We start from the raw sequence: 14,262 nt of genomic DNA, 5'->3' as shown, positions 1-14,262 counted from the left end.
ATAAACCCAAAGAATCTACCTCAATTCAACCTCTGAGAGTTGATAAAAAGAATAGCGGCAAGGTGATGGCCCAGGAACCGGAGAGTCCCAAGTAGGATGGGGCTCCTGCCTCACGGAATTCGTCAGGACCTTAGCACAGCTCATCCCTAGAGAACTAGAGGCACGCGCATGCGCAGCACCCTCAAGCTGCGCTGCCGTTCCTTCAGCGCCTTGGGTTACATCCGGGTCTTTGGGCTTCGCGCTACTCTAGCCGGCTGGGGTCGCTCAGGGTTGCTGGGTGTTGGTTGTTTCCGCTGTTCCAACGTCGGAAGTGCGGGTGGGTGGCAGACAGGTGAGTCGGGGCGGGGGGCAAGAAGGGGAGTCGGGGCGGGGGAGGGGGGACCGGGTGGGTCGTTGCTCCCCCGAGTGGGATTTGTGCCGAGACGGGGACGCGCGGCCCGGCTGATTGGGGTCCCGGGAGCGTTGAGGCGGGGCGGAGGGTGGGCCGAGGCTGTTGGTGCTCTCCAAAATTGGGCCTCCGGGAGGGGCTTCCTATCTTTGTTTCTCTGGCGGCTTTCTCCCGACACTTGTTAAAAATCAGTAACAGCCATCCTCATTTGTATTCCTTATAGTTTGCGGACAGATAGGGCCCAGCAGCCATGCAGTTGAGGTGGGTTTGCAGCCCTGGCCTTCCGGGCAGGGACCTCAGCCTTCTCTGCTGCTTCTCCCCCATCAGGGATGCGGCTTCCGCGTCCTGCACTTCAGCGACCTTTTCAGGTCAGGTTGTAGGAAACAAGCACAGAGCAGGGATTTTGTTAATTTAGATGCAAGTGTAGATTCTAGACTAACTGTGCAGCCTAAGTCGTGTGGAAGTTCCCATCCAGCTCTGAAGTTCTGAGATTTGTATTCAGCTGCCCAGTCTCCAAGTTAATGCACATTCAGAATGAATCAGCACCAGAGGAAAATGAGGGAATGAAGGGGGGTGCCTTGTCATTTTTTGCGTGTTATCTGGATTTGATGTCGGAGAATTGCCCAGAGCCACAGCAGTTTGGATTGATGAGGATTGTCAAAAACTGGCAGAAACACATTTTTTAATCTGCATTAATGTGGCAAAAACATTCTGATTTCCTCTGCTTGGGAGGTTTTATTTGAGACTTTTGTAATGAACTCGGAGCTGTCTGAGGAGTTTAAAACAAACAAAACTTGCCTATACCCGATCTAAGAGACTTAAGAACTTCTTTTAATGAGGTCGATTCCTGTGGTGTTATTTTTGAAATTTAGCCTGATTTTAATAATCAACCTGTGAGATTTCTAAAAGTGCAGATTCCCTTGATCTCATTTCACATCTGTTGAAACACTGTGTCCAGGGAGAGGAGCCTGGGAAATCTAGATCTTTAAGGAGCATCCTAAGTGATTCTTACATAGCACATCTGGAGCATGGATCTTTCCATCAGAAAGACCCTCTACCATTAATAGCTTTATAACTTACGCAATAAATTTCTGAGTTGCAGTTTTCTGTATCTGAGAAAAGAGGATGATAATTTCTATCTCAGAGACTATTCAGTGATCCAAGCCCTTTAATAATAGGGCCCATATCTTGATCATTTTTGTGACTGCAGAACTTGGTGGTTGGCGTTTAATAGGCCCTCACAAGTATGTTGAACTGAGAAAAAGAGATCGTATTCCCAGAACACAGAAAACACTTGGAAAGCTCTAATGCCCTCCCTCCGTACCTTACAGGTTTTTTTTTTCCTTTTTATGAATGAGTATGCTGAATATTCTTATTAGAAGTAAGTGTATCTCTTGATGGTCATACTTGTTAGAAGTAAGTATACCTCTTTATGGCCAGAAAATATTTCTGATTCTTGGTGTAACTTTGAAATTGTTTCTAGCATTAGATCATTAATGAATTTAAATACAGGCGGAGTCCATTTGTTGAAGTGAATTTATGACTTACTGTGTACATTATTGTCTGTAAATGCTATTTGTCTCTTGTTACTATGCCAGAATTCTATACCATAGTGATAATTTCTTGTTACTATTCCAGAATTCTGAATCATTTTGTTCTTAAGAATTTCATTCAGATTTCATATATTCACTGTATATGAGTTGTATATTCATATGAATTGTATTTTCATATGAATTGTATATTGTATATTCACCTACTATTCCCATTAATTTCAGGAATTTGATTTATTATTGTATGGAAAGTGTATGGGAACTCAGGATTGCTAAAGCCATTTGTAAAAGGATTGGTGTGGGTGACAGATCCATTTAAATATGAAACTAAATTAAATTCTGGAAACTATGGTTATAGAACACAGTGTAAATATTACAAATCTTGTCAATGTAAAAATAATACATTTTACAGAAATCAGGGGTTGTGAGGAAGTGTAAGAGTACAATTATCATCTCTCATGGTAGTAGGTCAGTCTACATTGTCTGAAGTGGAATCATAGTTTTTAAATGACTCTGATCTTTAATATTTGTGCAGTATTTTGTCTTAACCTTAGAATACTCTCTAAGGAACTAAAATTGCTTTTTTGTTTTTAAGGAACTAAAATTGCTTTTTATGAAGAATTTCTTTTTTCTTCAGAGATCAGCAGTTTTAGTTCACTTTTTCTTTTGTTTAAATTCAGAAAGAATGAAATGTTATGCTTTTTATTAAAAATGGCATGTCTATTATGATCTCATTATTAAAAATTATTTCTATACATTCTATTTATATGTGTGCATTAAATAGACATCTGGAATGTTATATACGTAATAATAATAGTTTTTTATTTCTGAGTTAGGATTTGGGTTGATTTTTTTCTTCCTCTTGTACCTTTCTATATTGAAAGAAATTTTTAAGAAGTGCAGGCATAATTTTTATAAAAACATTTAACACAGAGAGGTTTGGTTATTATGGTATTTACAGAGAAAGTTCTGGATTTTAGTAAGTAACCTAAAGGTTGCTGAGTAATCATTATTAACATTAACTTGCCTTTAAAAAACGAGAACTGCTTTGTTTGCCTTTAGGTTTGTTTCATGTTGCTTTATATAATATCTGTCAGGACAGTGTACTATGCTATCTTACAAAGACTTAAATTTGCCTTGATATGAATTCTTTGTCATTTAGTAACTATGTGACCTCAGTTAAATTGTGTGAGCCCTTCTTCTCATCTAAAACTGGGTGTTGTAAATATTTACTTTAGAAGATTGTTGTATGCATTTAAATTACCTAGCCCACTGCCCAGAACCAATGTCTGTTCAAAAGAGAGCAGCTATTATTGCTATTTTAAAAGTACATATTGTATTTATGTATATATGCATGTTTTTCTTAAGTAATGTTCTTAAAGTCATTAGTATATTACATTTCTGTTTGAATATCTGCAAATTACTTAAAGTGTTCTACAATGGAATTTTCTCAGGTTAGAACTACTTGTCCTGGAAACTGTTCATCACCATAATGAGGCTCGTAATTCTTGATAACTATGACTTGGCTAGTGAATGGGCAGCCAAATACATCTGTAATCGCATCATTCAGTTCAAACCTGGACAGGACAGATATTTTACACTGGGTTTACCAACAGGTAATACACCATTTTTTCCATTTTAGATACTGAAGGTCATGGAATTGAAGGGTTTCCTTTAGTAAAATATGTTTCCCCTTTATTTCTAGCCATATCACTGATTGAACATGTTAGTGTATATAGCCAGAAATGTGTATATCTATCTAGTATCTATGTTTCATTATTGTTTCTTGTATGAAAATTGTGTATCACTTACCACTCTAAAATGCAAAAGGAAATTTCTTGTATTAAAATTATACATCACTTGCATCTCCAAAATGCAAAAGGAAATATCCTAACTTAAGTGATGGTCATAGTATTTTTTGTACCTTTTTCTAGTAGTCTTTTGTTTTTAGGGATTTTTTTTTAATTCTCAAGTTAGTTAACATACGTACATACATGTAGTCTTGGCTTCAGGTAGTGATTGATCTCTTGAATATGACACCCAGTACTCATCCTGAAGAGTGTCCTCCTTAATGCCCGTTACCCATCAAACCTCAGTTTGTTCTCTGTTTTCAAGGGTCTCTTATGGTTTGCTTCCCTCTCTGTTTTTATCTTATTTTCCCTTCCGTTCCCCTATGTTCATCTCTGAAGTTTCTCAAATTTCACATATGAGTGAAAACATATTAGTGTTTCTCTGACCGACTTATTTCATTTAGCATAATACCCTCCTGACCCATTCACATTGTTGCATATGGCAAGATTTCATTTGTTTTCATCGCCAAGTAGTATTCCATTCATCAGTTGATGGATATTTGTCCATCAGTGTATCCATTCATCACTTGATGGATATTTGGGCTCTTTCCATAATTTGGCTGTAGTTGATAGCACCGCTATAAACATGGAGGAGTATATGCCCCTTCCAGTCAGCATTTTTGTATCCTCTGGATAAATTCCTAGTAGTGCAATTGCTGGGTCTTAGGGTAGTTCTAGTTTTAATTTTTTAAGGAACCTCTACACTATTTTCCACCGTGGTTGCACCAGTGTGCGTTCCCACCAACAACAGTGCGAGAGGGTTCCCCTTTCTGCACTTCCTTGCCAACATCTGTTGTTTCCTGCGTTGTTAATTTTAGACATTCTGACAGGTATGAAATGATTTCTCACTGTGGTTTTGATTTGTATTTCCCTGATGGTAAGTAATGTTGAGCATCTTTTCATGTGTCTGTTTGCCATCTGGATGTCTTTAGCAAAGTGTCAACTCATGTCTTCTGCCCATTTCTTGACTGGATTATTTGTTTTTTTGGGTGTTGAGTTTGGTAAGTTCTTTATAGATTTTGGATACTAATCCTTTATGCGATATGTCATTTGCAAATGTCTTCTCCCTCTCTGTCAGTTGCCTTTTGGTTTTGCTGATTGTTTCCTTTGTTGTGCAGAAGCTTTTTGTCTTAATGAGGTCCCAGTAGTTCATTTTTGCTTGTATTCCCCTTGGTCTGGAGACATGTCTAGTAAGAAGTTGCTGTGGCCGATGTTGAATGAGATTTTTGCCTGTTTTCTCCTCTAGGAGTTTGATGGTTTCCTGTCTCACAGGTCTATCATCCATTTTGATTTATTTTTGTGTGTGGTGTAAGAAAGTGGTCCAGCTTCATTCTTCTGCATGTCGCTGTCCAGTTCTCCCAGCACCTTTTGCTAAAGAGACTGTTTTTTTCCATTGGATACTCTTTCCTGTTTTGTCAAAAATTAGTTGGCCGTATATTTGTGGGTCCATTTCTGGTCTCTATTCATTCCATTTATCTGTGTCTGTGTTTGTGCCAGCACCATACTGTCTTAATGATTACAGCTTTGTAATACAGGTTAAAGTCTGGGATTGTGATGCTTCCTGCTTTGGTTTTCTTTTTCAAAATTACTTTGGCTATTCAGGGTCTTTTGTAGTTCCATACAAATTTTAGGATTGTTTGTTGTAGCTCTGTGAAGAATGCTGTTTTTACTTTGATAGGGATTGCATTGAATGTGTAGATTGCTTTGGGTAGTTTTGACATTTTAACAATATTCTTGTGATCCAAGAGCATGGAATGTTTTTCAATTTCTTTGTGTCCTTTTCAGTTTATTTTATAAGCTTTCTATAGTTTTCAATGTACAGATCTTTTACCACTTTGGTTAGGTTTATTCCTAGGTATTGTATGGTTTTTGAGGGATATTGCTTTTCCTATTCATATAATTAGTAGAATTAGTCTTTTCAATAATCATTAAGAGGTACCAAAAGTATGTACTATTGTCTCTTCATTTCATCTTCTCTGCCTCATATACTCTTACTATCTTATTAGCCCTTTACTATTTCTGTGTGTATTTTCTTTTTATTATAGAAGTATTAAGAGTGAAAAATTGAAGACTGATATGTTTTCATGATAATAAACATTAAGTATTAATTTCATGTTTTATTGTATTTAGTTCACTATTAAGGTTTTTCTTAAAAATTAACCAAGTAGTGTTATTGATCTCATGATCTCACTTAATTTGATATTGTTGACTTCCACAGCAAAGGGTATTGGACCTGGAATCAGAGCTGCTACCTTCTTGGTGACTGCAAGGCATATATTCCTCACCCCTGATCTTTGGTTTCCTTACCTTTAAGAAAGATGAGGCTATTAATAGCTGATAATGCTGTTTGAGGCACAGATAAGGTGGTGCTCGTTCCACTCCTTTGTGTACTTTACTACTGTGTGAATTTAAGGTTCCCATAAGTGTGTCTTATTTAAAACAGTATTTTTTTCCTTCTGCTCCTTCCCCCATATGTGCTAACTACATAAAAGCTATAATCATAATTTTTTCCATTTGTGTAATTTTCATGAAAGGTATTGTTTAGCTCATTCATTTGTTATTTTGCTTTTTGTCTTTGGTCCAGGCAAAGGAGGGTTTGTAAAAATTGTACACACCAGACTGGCCCCCTCAGCACCCACGTTTTTGATACATGAGCCCCAGTGGTTGAATATGGCCTCTTATCTGTTTGCTTACTGCAAACCAGGGCTATACTCAGGCTAGTTGCTTTGATTATTCTGTTTTAAATACGATGTATAACTAAACAGTAATTTTAGCTTGGGGGCAGGAAATCTTCAAAGTCATAAATGCAAGCAGTCCTAAACATGCTTTTGTGTGTTTAGATCTACAACTTTTGCTTTAGTTTTAGATAGTCTAACTGCCTAGTAGTGCACTTGCCAAGGAGTATTTTGGAAAACCTTTGTGGATGTTTTTCACTTTCCTCCTTCATTGACCATTGTCAATGTTAATCATGCTCTCTTCTCCTTGCTTTTGAAGTTTGAATATACATTTCTTTTTTTCTTTTCTTTTCTTTTTTTTTTTTGAAAGAGAGGGTATGAGTGGGGTAGGGGCAGAGAGAGACTGGAGAGAGAGAATCCAAAGCAGGCTCTGCATTGTTAGAATAGACACTGATGCAGGGCTCAAACTCACAAACCGTGAGATCGTGACCCGAGCTGAAGTCAGACGCTTGACCAGCTGAGCCACCTGGGTGCCCCTGAGTATACATTTCTGTAATTGCAGACAGCAAGCTGTATTGTAATTCTCCCTCCACAAAGCACAGTTTCTGGGGAATATCTACTTGGTATTTATTGATGTGATCTTAACAAGCTTCACATGTAAGGGCCTGCATGCTTCCTGCCTCTCAAACTTATTCCCTGATTCTTTACTCTGAATCATGATAGGATAATTAGACTGCTTATAGTTCAAAGAATAGACCTGAACTTGCTGGCTTTACTTTCACTCATGTTGCTAGTATATTAAGTAATGAAAACTATGTGAGCCTTGGAACCAGACAGAATCTCTTGAACCTCTGGCTTCACTGCCATGTGATATTTGGCAAATTCCTTAATCTTTTTGACCCAATTCTTCAGTCCTCAAAATGGGAAAGATCATGCCAATTTCCCAAGGTTGTGTGATTTACATGAGCTGATGTGTAAAAATACCAGTATAGCTAAGGGGTGTTTGGGTGGCTTAGTCAGTTAAACGTTCAACTTAGGTTCAAGTCATGATCCCATGGTTAGTGAGTTTGAGCCCCGCATCAGGCTCTGTGCTGACAGCTCAGAACCTGGAGCTTGCTTCAGATTCTGTATCTTTCTCTCTCTCTGCCCTTCTCCCACTTATGCTCTGTGCCCCTCTCTCAAAAAAATGAATAAACACTAAAAGAAACTTTAAAAAAAATACTAGTATAGCTATCATAAGGTAAGCATACAAATGTTATCTCTGAACCTCCTCCCTCTTTTTTCTGTTCTCAATTACAACTCAACCCTATCTTTGACTATTGGAATTCTACCCCTTCTTCAAGACTGATGAAATGTCATCTTGTTTGATCCTTCCTCTAACAAACAAAACTGTAATCTTTTCTTCTTCGATTTACAACAGTTCTGCAAACTTCTTATAGGTTATTTACAACATTTTTATTTGTTATGGTTATTTGTATTTGCCTAATCTTATCTTGTGAGTTTTTTTTAGGATAGAAACAGTTTTAATCTTTGTTTTATCTGAATCATAGTAAACACTTGATAATAATTATGTTAGTAAATTTTGCAAAGTGGACACTAAAATGAAGTCTCTTTAACCAGTTCACTATGTACCATATATTTCATTATTTTTTTCTTCAGCCACTTTGATTAAAAACTAGAAAGTGAACGTGTTATTTTTTTGTCATCACCATTGTGACTTTTTTTTTTTAGTTTTTTTTAACATTTATTTATTATTGAGAGACAGAGACAGAGAGTGAGCAGGGGAGGAGCAGAGAGAGAGGGAGACACAGAATCTGAAGCAGGTTCCAGGCTCTGAGCTCTCAGCACAGAGCCCAACACAGTACTCGAACTCACAAACCACGACGAGATCATGACCTGAGCCGAAGTTGGAGGCTTAGCTGACTGAGCCACCCAGGCGCTCCTCTTTTTTTTTTTTTTATTAAAAATTTTTTTAATGTTTGTTTATTTTTGAGAGAGAGGAAGAGTTGAGTGAGAGAGGGACAGAGAGAGAGAGGGAGACACAGAATCCGAAGCAGGCTCCAGGCTCTGAGCTGTCAGCACAGAGCCCCACGTGGGGCTTAAATGGAAAACCCTGAGATCATGACCTAAACAGAAGTCGGACACTCAACTGACTGAGCCATCCAGGTGCCCCAACTTCTTACTTTTTTTATTCATATATTCTTAAGTTAAGGAAGGAATCCTATAATTATTCTCCTGACACTGAAACAAACACAGATTTGTTTATGCTTCTAGAAAGGAAGAAAAAAAAGCAATTTATCCATCCGTTAGATAAGTTTTATATTAGAGGGCCATAGTTCTTAGAGATGGAATTATAAAATTTGACCATTAAATTATTAATTAGAGTTGAAAACAGTATGTTTTCTTTAGTTTTAAGAAATTCTTTTAGGCTTCTGTTCTCTGAACCTATATGATGTATTATTTGCAGCCACTTGTATTATTCTTTCATCTCAAGTGAAAGGCAGTCTTTTTACTACTCTAGAATTCGCTTTGTATTTTTTTTTTGTTGAAGACTGATTACTTCTGTCATATTCTGTCTGCCACTTTAGCAGAAATTTTGTGTGCATGCTGGTTTTTGTTTTGTTTTGTTTTTTGTATAATTTGTTTTATGATGATGAATAGATTAGGAATTAATCAATACTCCAGCTAGGATTGGGAGGGCCAGGTCACTTGTTACGGATGAAGTCAATCTACCCTTCCAATTTGTAGTTAAAATGAAAAAATACAGCAATTTCAAAAACAGAGGCTGTCTTCAAGTGGCTTAATTTATTTTTCTTTATTGTCCATGTCATGTAGCACTATCAAACTGATTTCAATTTTATAAAACCTGTAAAAGAATCACATTTATAAAACAATAAAATCAAGACTCAGATGAAGTATCCAAAGCCAAGATCCCATTTCCCAGAAGTCATTTTACTTTATACATTTTAGCTAATACATGCTGAAGATAACACAAAATAAGACACAGAACCTCCAGTTAAAATCATAAAGGCTAAGGTTCCTCAATGAGTCCTTGCCAAGTTCTGAGTCTATTTTGAAAGTGGAGGCAATACTTAAATTTAGCTCTGGTTTCCCTTTTGATTTCATTAAATGGTCAACTTGACCTATTTATATATCATTCATGCTACAGATCCTTCTCTAAAAAAGCTTTTTCTCAAAAGGTGGGGTGTTTATTTTTCTTTTAATTCACATATGCTTCCTAGAAGTTTCTAATCTTGGAGTATCCATTATTTCCAAATATTCAACAACTCTAGAATCATTTTCCAAACTATGATTTCTTTTGACAGATTTCTAGTTTTCTTTAGCAAATTCTACTTTACTAAGCCTTAAGGTACTTTGCAAATGTGTGTATAATTCAAAAAATATTTGTTAATTGAATATGTATTTAAATGAATAATGGCTTCCCTAGTAAATTAGAAATCATTAACAGAATAAAGTTAATATAAATATTTAAAAAATATATTTTTCATGTTAAGTTAGAAAATGGAATCTTTATCTGTTTTAGGGAGTACACCATTAGGATGTTATAAAAAACTAATAGAATATCACAAGAATGGAGACCTTTCTTTTAAATATGTGAAGACCTTTAACATGGATGAATATGTAGGTAAGCTGTGTTGTTTGAATATATTATTTGAATATGTTAAATAAAAAGAATATAGTTTCAGAATTAATACATTATTTGAATTTATGTTTTGAATGTAATATGACTATTTCTAGAAGATAACGTACTGCCTTTTGGTGAGGTTGGGGGTTTATATTAAAAACATCTATATTTTTGGGGGAGGCGCCTGGGTGGCCCATTCGGTTAAGCATCCAGCTTCAGCTCAGGTCATGATCTCACGGTTCGTGAGTATGAGCCTGAAGTCAGGCTCTGTGCTGACAGCTCAGAGCCTGGAACCTGCTTCTGATTCTGTGTCTCCCTCTCTCTCGGCCCCTCCCTTGCTTGTGCTCAGTCAGTCTCTCTCTCAAAAATAAATAAAAACGTTAAAAAAATCTGTATTTTTGTGATGCCAGCATGATATAGCAGAAGGAATATGGGACTAGAAATCAGAAGATCTGTATTCATCTTGGGCTCTGCCACTTATCAGCCATGCAGCTTTGAGCCAGTCCCTTCACAGTTCTTACTTTTTTTTTTCTTTTTCATATTTTATTATTTATTTATGAGAGAGAGTACAAGCAGGGGAGGTGCGGAGAGAGGGGGACAGAGGATCCAAAGCGGACTCCGTGCTGACAGCAGAGATCCCAGTGCAGGGGATCTCTGAAACTCATGAGAAACTCATGAACCATGAGATCATGACCTGAGCTGAAGGAACCTAAGCTGAGGAACCTTAGCCTTTATGATTTTAACTGGAGGTTCTGTGTCTTATTTTGTGTTATCTTCAGCATGTATTAGCTAAAATGTATAAAGTAAAATGACTTCTGGGAAATGGGATCTTGGCTTTGGATACTTCATCTGAGTCTTGATTTTATTGTTTTATAAATGTGATTCTTTTACAGGTTTTATAAAATTGAAATCAGTTTGATAGTGCTACATGACATGGACAATAAAGAAAAATAAGACCTCAGCTTAACCCACTGAGCCACCCAGGGTTGCCTCCCCCCGCCCCTCTTTGTTTTTTCCTTAAGGCAGAGTTAAAACTGGTTTTGTGGAGATGGATTGAGTACCATGTATGTAAAAATAATTAGTAAAATAAAGATTTTTCAGACATAAATGTATTTATATTTATGGCTGTGAAGATTTTATGATTCATTGTTAACTTGCTTAACAGGAAACACAAGAATACATTTTTAATGGTAGCCCAAGTGATAGTCAAAGAACTGTTAGGATTCAGTATACTTTGCATGCATGCAGGAAGAATAGATTAGAAACATAGACCAACATTTCAGAGGTATGGCAGATTAATTTCTGTGGAGCTTAACACAAATCAGTTCCATTGGTAAAATTTTCTGTGTTTGAGAAGTGAAGTACGGTGATTAAATGCATGTGAACTAGACTTCTGTGTTTGAATTCCAGCCTCTCTGTGAGCTGTGTGACCTTGGGAAAGTTTACTTAATTTTTCTGTGCTTTTGATGTTCATCTATAAAATAGGAATGATAACAGTATTTCCATAGATGTTGTACAAATTATTTGAACTGATACATACGTGTAAGGTGGTTAATACAATGTCTGGAATATAATGAGCATATATTCCACATAAAAATGCCTTTAAATTGAATATGGTTGTAGAAAAGTTATATATTTTAAATAGCATCTGTGGCTTAATCAGAAAAGCAAACTTTGGATTTATTCCTAGAAATACTTACGTTTTTATATATTAACTTTTAATTTAGGACTTCCCAGAAATCATCCTGAAAGTTACCACTCTTATATGTGGAATAACTTTTTTAAGCATATTGATATAGATCCTAATAATGCTCATATCCTTGATGGGAATGCTGCAGATTTACAAGCAGAATGTGATGCTTTTGAAAAAAAAATAAAAGAAGCTGGAGGAATTGACCTTTTTGTTGGAGGTATGTAAAACATTTTGTCATTACTCTTACCTTTGTGTGATGCGGGCAACACCTGTAACTGTCTATAATATCCGTACTGATTTTTATTTTTTATTTTCGTCAACAGTAATCTTAAGGTTCTAAGTTAGAATTATTTAAATTATGTCTTGAGAAATAAGTCCCAATGCCTGCTAAACTTTTCTATTATCTGTGTAGAATTCACAATTAATCACATCTTACAAAATGCATGCTGTTTCTTTAACTAAATACTATTCTTACCTTTTACAGTTTCTTTACAATTCCAGCTCAGCTTTCTTACCAAATTACAGGGTTGAGTCTCTAAAAGTTTGCATGTGGAACAGATAGATTTTAGCATTTCTGTACTGATCACTTAAATGGCTTCATCTCACTTAAAAAGTCAGTTAAGAATGATACAAGACTTTATCATCACCCTTTAGTTAATATGAACTAAGCTGTATAATTATCTTTATAAACTCCAAATAAATAAATGTTTAATTGGCTAAACTCCACTTAAAATATGTATGTATACATATATGTATATACACATATATATACACACAAACATACATATATAATATATACACATGTGCACGCGTGCACATGTGTGTGCATGACGTACCATTGAAAATAGGAGGAATGTTTTTTCTTTAATGTTTATTTATTTTGAGAGAGAGAAAGTGTGCCCACTCGCGTGCATGCAAGTAGGGAAGGGAGAGGGGCAGAGAGAGGGTGAGCGAGAATTCCAAGTGGTGGAGCCTGATGTGGGCCTGGATCTCATGACTGCAAGATAATGACCTGAGCCAAGCCAATATCAAGTGTTGGACGCTCAGCCAACTGAGCCACCAACGTGCTCCAGAAGTGTCTTTCTTTGTAATGACAACATGGTTTTCTGTAATTATTATGAAGCCTCTGGGACAGCTAATTAATTACCATAAGAATAACATCAACTAAACTGGAGCTAAAATTGATTTTTGCCAGAGTTTTTATTATGCAATTAAACATGCCAAAGCTCTAAGCTAACATTAAGTTCTCTGGATATATCTTATATTTAATTTACTAGAAGATTGCTTAAAAGTACATGAATTAGACCTTTAGTAGAGCTGTACATTGACGTTAATTTATGGGTGAGGTGGGCAAGTATGGTTGAGGTGGTTGATTGCCCTTGGGGAAAATTTGGGTATTACAGTCAGGCATAAATTTGCATTCTGTTTTGGCCACTTATTATCTGTATGACTTTGAGAAATTTATTGAAGTTCAGTATAATTAAGTCATTTGTAAAACAGGAATTAATATTAACCATTCCAAAACTTGTGAGAACTAACTATGTTATAACATGTAAAACATCTTGCATAGTGGTTGGTACATCAGTCTTCTCTTTCTGAACTGTAGATACTGAAATAATTGTTCTGTAGTTTATTGAATTTCCTGCTTTTTTACTGGGTTACTTCTCAGCGTATTGAGTGAGATTGAAATTTTCTCTTTGAGGAAATTTTTATCTCCACATAGCAGAGCCAGTGTCATTTACTTTCTGTTATAGATGGGATGGTTGTTCTCTGAGCAAGAATCCAAGCTAGGCTGTTTTGCTTTTCAAAATTGAAAGTTATCTATGTTTTAATAAAATTTGCTAATATTTCAGTATTCCTGGAAAGCATTTGCATTCCAGTTTTGTCCATATGGCTTAATTCTGAGATAATTACCATTTGTACTTGTCAGTATCAAGACTAAGGCAGTTTGTATTGGGGAATGTTGAAGGAATGCATTACCCATGCATTCTTCATATTTTCTAAACTACATACCAAAATCAAGTAGAATTACTATAATGTATACCTAATTACTGTAATATAATTATACATAATGTGTCTATATTTTAGTTATATCAAGACATATTTGCACTCATTTACCATCATACAAAAAGGCATGGTAGTTATTAGAGGTTCATTATTAAACATGGCTTAATGAAAAATATCTTGTTTGCTTTTTCATTTGAATATCTTTTTTCCTGTTAATTTATTTGCCTTACATAAGGATCCATGTGACAAATCCCTTGGGGATTCAATGCTAGGAAATAGAATTTACTGGGGTTGGGGGGAGAAAATAAGAACTAAACTCCATTTTCTTTTTCTGTCCGCTTCTCAGAAAGCATTTATAACTTAAAGTGATGTGTAAGGTTGAATGTCCCTTGTCAAAGATTTTTATTTTTTTAGGTTTATTTATTTATTTTGAGAGAGAGAGAGAGAGTGGGG

At 36.0% G+C, this 14,262-nt stretch overlaps 1 protein-coding gene across 1 annotated transcript in view; it reads left to right on the top strand.

Moving 5' to 3' along the window:
* Positions 1–203: 203 nt before the first annotated feature.
* The window catches only part of GNPDA2 (glucosamine-6-phosphate deaminase 2), a 30,562-nt gene continuing 16,503 nt past the window's right edge, over positions 204–14,262 (top strand). Inside the window, exons 1-4 of the mRNA XM_078446151.1 lie at positions 204–331; positions 3,393–3,554; positions 10,008–10,109; positions 11,837–12,019. Of these exons, the coding sequence (XP_078302277.1) occupies positions 3,431–3,554; positions 10,008–10,109; positions 11,837–12,019 (409 nt within the window). The 5' untranslated portion in view covers positions 204–331; positions 3,393–3,430. The remainder of the gene's footprint in view (positions 332–3,392; positions 3,555–10,007; positions 10,110–11,836; positions 12,020–14,262) is intronic.

This window comes from Panthera onca, chromosome B1, assembly GCF_046562875.1.
Source record: "Panthera onca isolate mPanOnc1 chromosome B1, mPanOnc1 haplotype 2, whole genome shotgun sequence".
NCBI lineage: Eukaryota > Metazoa > Chordata > Mammalia > Carnivora > Felidae > Panthera > Panthera onca.
This window is presented reverse-complemented; position numbering and strand designations above follow the sequence as displayed.